The sequence below is a fragment of the Limanda limanda genome, chromosome 21, assembly GCF_963576545.1.
Source record: "Limanda limanda chromosome 21, fLimLim1.1, whole genome shotgun sequence".
Classification (NCBI taxonomy): Eukaryota; Metazoa; Chordata; class Actinopteri; order Pleuronectiformes; family Pleuronectidae; genus Limanda; species Limanda limanda.
The window spans coordinates 16787708-16795121 of NC_083656.1; the positions used below are offsets into that span (position 1 = coordinate 16787708).

At 42.8% G+C, this 7414-nt stretch overlaps 1 protein-coding gene across 1 annotated transcript; it reads left to right on the top strand.

Annotated features, from left to right (window-relative positions):
* The first annotated feature begins 2357 nt into the window (after positions 1-2357).
* On the top strand, positions 2358-6837 carry LOC133028205 (urotensin-2 receptor). The gene is made up of 2 exons (XM_061095400.1): positions 2358-3077; positions 6460-6837. Exons 1-2 carry the CDS (start codon positions 2364-2366, stop codon positions 6835-6837), a joined length of 1092 nt encoding a protein of 363 aa, XP_060951383.1. The 5' UTR covers positions 2358-2363.
* The last annotated feature ends 577 nt before the right edge of the window (positions 6838-7414 follow it).

The window sequence follows — 7414 nt, forward strand, 5'->3', positions numbered from 1 at the left end:
AAATGAGCCTTGTAGTGTGTGAGTGAGTGAATGTGGCTTGTGCTGTAAAGCGCCTTGAGGGTTAGATAAGGCTACACACACACACAAACACAGGTAAAGATATTTCTGTAGATTTTTCATTTGAAAAGGCAGGAAGAGCACTAACAGCGAAGCCTCCATTCCAGTAAATAACCTCACAAATGCATTGTATTCCTGTTGGAGCAGAAATTGAAGGCCAAAGACATTGTTGAGCGTGGATCAGCCCCCTGCAGCAGATGATGTTTGATGACTGTGCTCAGGAGGAAAGCCGCAGCGGTGGGTGACATTGACTCTCGTGCCATTTATAATAATGGATACTGGATATCCCGGATCCCGCTGGACTGAATGGGAAGAGTTAGCTGTCTTTTTGATTTATCCCACGTGTCTGTTTGTGGCAGTGGGGTCAGTGTTGCATAGCAGTTTGTGGCACACGCACGCATGGAAATAGATGGCACAGGGGTTAAAGACCGAGCGCAAGCTAAACATATCTCCAGCATAATACCCCCCCCCCCCCCTCCGCCCCCCTTACCCGTTCTCTCCGACTTCCCCCTCCCACTCTGGTTTTCAGATCGAGAGTGCCTCAGCAGCAGTGCACTCCTCTCGCTCTCCCTCCCGCTCTCTCTCTCGCTCTAGCCCTCTGTCTCCCTCTCTCCTTTCTCGCTCTACCCTCTCTACCACCAAGACTCTCTTACTCACTCAGTCAAAGGGGGGGATTCTCCGTTAGCAGCTGTAGCTCAGTGTGAGCCTCACTTCTCATCATCATTTCATTGATGTCCTCTTGTTTTTTTTTCTCTCTCTCTCTTCTGAATTAAATTTCTCAGCAGCCGATGTCACAGCTGACATCCAGAGTCTGGATGCTACCGAGGTGCACAAAAGGTGGAGGGAACAGAAGAGAACTTTAAGGGTTAGAAAGAGTGCACCTTTCTCTTGAATCCAGACACTTTGGACAGGTTTATTCACTGTTGTACTCAACGATGAAAGGATTTTTGTTGTAGTGGATGTCTCATCTTTGTTATTTTCTCCCCCTCGAGACTCCTGGATATAGATTTCTTTTCTTCGTCTTTGCTGCCACCTGCGTGTTTCACCCCTGAGATACTCTGCAGAGTCTCTTGTTACTTTTATGGAGTGTGAAATATTTGCAGTAAGTGTGAAGTTTTGGAGGAGCAAAGTGAGACAAATCATGGCTTATGGAAGTGCAGCTGAGTTGTGAAGCCTTCTGTCCGCACAGGCAGCCCAGGTAAGACCATATGTTCTGATCCTAATGCATGCCGAGATAGAGGTGTAATTGTTCACATATATATATATTAAAGGCAAAGAGGGTGTTGGGCTTATCTGAGCATACCAGACAGGTCTATTAGCAAGAGCTGTAATGTGGTATTAACCTTATCTAATTTCATCTCTGCCCTTGATGATTTGGAAACAACTAAAGTTGCAAAGGAAGACTGTACGTTTTGGGAGATTTCTGTCTTAGCAGCTTGTGGACAAATTGTGACTGATTAAGCAGACTAAGCAGTTCCCTGTGTTCCTCGAACAGTAGCATCAACTTTGCGTGTATCACAATAACTTGCACCATTCTGCTTGTGTACTCTCACAAAGTGACGGTGCATTTCGTCATCAGCCCACTAAATTCTGCTGACATGATGATAATGCTAAGAACATCAACTATATCTTAAACACACATTTGTTTAAGAAATATTTTTCAGAATTAAGCAATCACAAGCTTCAGAATATATTTCAGTATTTTTTTGTGTTGTAAATGCTATGCAAACCTTTTATTTGAATCAAACTCTGGCACTCAGTGTCATTCTCCATTTGAAACTCTGAGGTTAGGCACTTACTATTTAATGACTTGGCCAACATCCCATCTCATGAATAATCTGGGAACTTGTACTTTGTTGTGTTTAATATTCTTAATAAAATATTACATTGAATTTTGCATGAGCTCGAAGATTTGTTTCTGCACAGCTGCTCTCTGAGTCATGATTGAAATTAAGGATTTAATACTCAATGTGAGTGAGCTGGTCATCAGGTTTAGAGCTCTGCAATGATGCAAGGTTCTTCAACTGACAGACAAGGATTCTACAAATGATTAGGTCTGATGGAGCTCTGCATTGAAAGCAAGCTGATTAATGTCTCCCCTAAAGGCTCCATCTCTCACAAATGCAGATTATGATTAAAGACAAACCAGCTAGTACACCATATTTGATCCGTATATAATATTACCTAAATATGCAAGATTCACTTAACTGAAATATAAGTTGAAGGACTAGTATGACAAGAGCTGATAACCAATTTTAATTTTCGGCAGTGCCAGCACTAACATTTGTGTTCTCACCCATCCAGAGATGACCACAGTGTCAATGGAGCCTGTCGGAGTCCTCGTTGAAAGGGGCGCCAATGCCACCGACCCCCCTCTGAACTCACATGAGGACACAGCAGCCACCTTTACCATTGGCACCATTCTCTCCATCATGTGCCTCGTTGGAGTGTCAGGGAACATCTACACCCTGGTGGTCATGTGCCACTCCATGAGGACTGCGGCCTCCATGTACATTTACATCATTAATTTAGCTTTGGCAGATCTGCTGTATCTTCTCACCATTCCCTTCGTGGTCTGCACACACTTCCTGAAAGGATGGTACTTCGGGAACACCGGGTGTCGCATTCTGATCAGCATGGACTTCCTAACCATGCATGCCAGCATCTTCACACTGACGATCATGAGCACAGAACGCTACTTTGCAGTGCTCAAGCCGCTTGACACGGTCAAGCGGTCTAAAAGTTACCGGAAGGCCATCGCTCTGCTAGTGTGGGTAGCTTCTCTAATCCTGGCCCTACCAATGATTGTGGGCATTCAGCTAATGACAGTGGGCAAGAAAGTCATGTGTCAGCCCACCTTGTCCCCACTCTCCTACAAGGCCTACATCTCCGTCCTGTTTTGCACAAGCATCGTCGCTCCGGGACTGATCATTGGTTACCTCTACACCCAGCTTGCACGCACGTATTGGGTTTCACAGACAGAGACCTTCAAACAGACCAAGAAACTACCCAACCAAAAGGTGAGTGCATCACAAGATAGTGTATTTTATGAGATATAAGTGGACTTAAGTTACACACTTTATCATGGTCACTTTCTTTCCCACTCATTTTCAAAGATTTATGCTTTGTATGTGTTTAGCCAATTATTTTTGTTGTACATACCCTTGATACAGAATGATGACATCATGTGTTCCGAAACCACTTGGGCCATAAAAAGTTTCCCGGTCTGATAGAAAGGATGTTAAGATATAGGTTTCAGCAAAATGAGAACTTGGTAAGTGAAAGGGGACGGTTTGTGTAAAAAGGAATTAAGACTAAAGAAGACTTAAGAATGAAAACAAAATAATTGGCACAAAAGAGGAAATAAACATGGAAGTTTAACATTATTTTACCTGTCCAACCATCGCAAACTCATCATTGTGTTGTATAAGTAGGATATTCACTCCAAACCAGTCTGGAACCCTGTCGTTATTTTTTATTTGTTGGCAGCGGCCCTCTAGACTTCGTCCTCAACATCTTACCCTCTCTGGATCTCAGCAGGCGATGGATCCAAATGCATCCATCAAGTCAAACCTAATATATTTGTAGGAGGTTTGTCCTGACTCTGCTGTACAAACCCCCACAGACATTTGTCTCACGAAGGCTGACTCAGTTGTTCACCTTATGGAAAGTATATGACTCCTTAGGGCGGGGGCCTGTCCTGTAGCTCATGGGTTTGTGATATCCTTTCCTAGAATTATTGCATGTGCTTCTGCTTGGGCCTAGTTTTGCCAACAACCCCGTCATCATGTCTAATAAAAACAGGTGCTATTAAAGTGTGTGAGCGTCACAGCATTCTTTTGGCTCTCTGCTAGAAGGATTCCATTATCAATCCTCTCCCTGCTGTTGTCGGTTTTGTATTTTCCCTTCTCCTATTGCTATTTGCTCTTTGCTCATGCTGAGACAAAAACAGTTCCAGTTTTCTCCATACCAGGGCTTAAAGTGGGTTTGTTTTGTCGGATCAATGTGATGAACAATATGACGAATGCTGCTCTGCAGTCGCACTGAAAGGATATCCATAGGGTTCACTTGTACATTGGAGCTAAAGAAAATGCAGACTGTCCAACTTGTAAGAGCATTGCTTCTTGCTACAGGAATAATTGATCCTGTGCTGTGTGTTACGTAGTCTCCATTGCTGTCATCATGTGAGTTTGATAACACACCCTTGGTGTGGATGGTACTGACTTGTATGGCAGCTTAACCCCCAACTGGAGCCAGATATCAGAGATCTGTAATGGTTCAACCGCATTTTCTGACGATAAGATGCCGCTTAAAAAGACATTTCAGTGTATGTGTAACAAAAACCTAAAAGAGCAGTAAAAATTCCATGTATGTCCATGTTAAACATAGAAGGCGGTGTTATTTGTTGCATTTGACCAGTAGCTAGTGCTGGCAATTGTAAATACAAGAGTCTTGGTTCCGATTAGTTCATGAAATCTACAATGAATTTACAACTCTATAAGTAGATACGTTAAAGTCAATACACTTCTTTTCCATTTAGTATATTGGCAGCTGGCAACCAACTTCAAAGCACATTACCGCCATCCACTGTGTTTCAATATCCTACTTCCTATTCCCTAATCCCTATTCAGTACTGTATCTCTTATTACCCTTGATATTTTATTTGATTCGTTGTTTGGTATACTGGTAGGGGGCAACCTTCTTTGTTGGCACGTAAATCAGAGTTATCTAGGCCACCTTATATTCTTCTGTCCCCCATCGGATAAAGGAGCATATTCCCTATTTCCAATCTCAGTTCTTCCACTCCATGGTTTGCCATTTCCCTCTTTAGCTTTCTCGTTTTCTAACATACTTGTGAAGCATTAGATGGGACTCACATAATCCTGTTTATTATGTGCAGTGTATTATTGAGTCTAGTATGTCTGTGGCAATTGACCATGCCACAAGGGTCTCCCACACACAGCCAGCGAGGAAAGTGTTGCTTTGCAGCATCTTTACTGATCACTTAAAACACGTGTGGAAACAAAGTCCAAACCAAACTTAAAATCAGTAGAAACTTAGAGGAAGAGCGAAGGTGCTGTTAATAGGACACTAGGGATATATAATTTTTTTGACTTAATGACATGTCTGTTGCTGCTTTTATGCTGCTCCAAGCTAGAAATGTCACAATATACAATTGTGGTGCCACGATTGGGAAATGTCAGTGTTTCACGGTTTTCACGATTATCAATACTATAGAAGGAAAAGGATATGGCAAGCAATGTACAACTAATAATATACATAATGAACCAAAATATTTATTGCTATCAAGTTAGATTTTATAGTGTAACGTTTGGCAATTTAAAAATAATTTATGGAAGCATTTTTATTTAGTTGCCTTATTGTGGAAGTTTTCCTGTCATTATAATCAGTTGTAGTGTTGTGGGAGCGAAGTGTTGACTAGTTGTGAAAACAAAGGGGCATGGCGTCCTGGTTCAAGCACACATTTTTCGTTCTCTAATTATACTATTACCTCAAACGTAAGGGTGAATTAAGCTCTTGGCTGTATAATAGTTAATGGGAAGGGGGGTCAGCATGTCTGCCGCTCATTTGGAGCTGGTCAGAAAAAAGGATTTCTCGTACCATTTTCCAGCATATACCTTCCTGATAAAGCTTTCCCAATCCTTGCTTGAATAAACCTATCAAATAAAAAGTCTCTGATCCAATTATGTCCAACCTGCTAACCCCTCATGTTTACTTCAATCATTAAACCCCATTTCAGCTGCCTTTTCTACATTGAAAACACCACCATTACAGACTCTTAAGTCTCTTCTGTGCTTTCTTGACCTTTGTTTCCAAGAATATGACCGGGTCGATGGTCTCTATCCCCCTCCCAAATCTGCTCTCAAGGCGAGATAAGATTCCTGCGGCTGGGTTTGCCGCAGTTCCCCTTGAAGTCGCCATATCTTTGGCGATCAGCTCGCAGAGGAAGTAACTCACTGATATCAAATGTACCTGAGATGGCATCGAGGGTCATTCGATCATAAAAAACATAAATCAATCCCAATTGGCTGTAAATAAAAGTGGGAGTGTCTGGGGCGCAGAGGGCTGCACCCTGTGGAAAATCGGCATCAATTTATTAATGAGCAGCCTCAGGTCCAGTGGTTGCCAAAACTTTAAGCATTAACATTCATCTCGTTTGGCCGTACGCCCGCACCAGGAAGTAGTTCCACAGAAATTAACTAAATACAGTTTGGAAACAAATCTATTCAGTGTAAAAGTAAAATATTATTATCTAATAAAATGTTTAACATGTTTAAGTAGGCTTTTGTGTTCTCAGGATGTTGGAGAGGCGGCGCCCCAGCCCCCTGTATTAAGGAGTTTCATTAATGGTTCCACCCTCTGTTCCATTTCTCTCTAAAGGTTCTGTACCTGATCTTCACCATCGTCCTTCTCTTCTGGGCATGCTTCCTGCCATTCTGGATCTGGCAGCTGCTGGGTCAGTTCCACCCGTCACTGACCCTCTCCACCAAAGCCAAACGTAACATCAACTACCTGACCACGTGTCTGACGTACTCTAACAGTTGCATTAACCCGTTCCTGTACACACTGCTCACCAAGAACTACAAGGAGTACCTGAGGAAGCACAAGCGCTCCTGGACTGCGGGAAGCTACTTCAACCGGAGGAGCCGGTTTCAGCGCTCTCCTCGCAGGTCGCCATCTTCCAGCAGTCAGCAGTGTACCGAGAGCTTCATGCTCTCACATACAGCCTCCCTGCGAGCTCATAACAGCAGTTTGTGAGGTAGGAGCAGCTTTCACTCACTGACATTTGAGATTTTCTGAGGTCATGCGAAAATTAAAATAATTCATCCTGAGCATTTCCTGAAACATACCTTAGTTCTGCACCAATTTCCTGTATTTTTTCCGTCCCTATACTAACAATTATGCATCAGAAGCCTATGAGCCAGTGATATTGCAGGCTTGGCAGCTGTGTTAGAGGTTTCTATCAGAGGAAAGCCTGATTGTGTTGGGTTATGTGACCACAGATGGCATTGATTTCTGGCTCCCTGAAAACAGGGCTGTTTAGGATTCCCACTTCCTGCTGTGCATTGTAACACGTGGGACAAGTGCCTCTTGATGTTTATGTATGGAACTGGGCGAGCTTTGTGAAACATGCTCAAAAATAATAAATATACAGCGTGCAACATTTTAAAGGTTTGGAAAAGGAAATTGGATTTTTGTGCCATTGGGTTTCTGAGATGTATGTACTTTGTCAAGTGGCACAAAGCATGAATAAGTCAAACTCCTTACATAAGGGCCGGTCATAGAGTACCACTTACATGTGCCAAGAGAGGCAAAACATTTCCAAACACAATAA

Bases quoted from the DNA above. Each gene is read 5' to 3' on its own strand.
- LOC133028205 (XM_061095400.1), top strand. From the start codon at position 2,364: ATGACCACAGTGTCAATGGAGCCTGTCGGAGTCCTCGTTGAAAGGGGC. The intron at 3,078-6,459 runs GTGAGTGCATCA...TTCTCTCTAAAG, and splicing joins AGAAACTACCCAACCAAAAG to GTTCTGTACCTGATCTTCAC.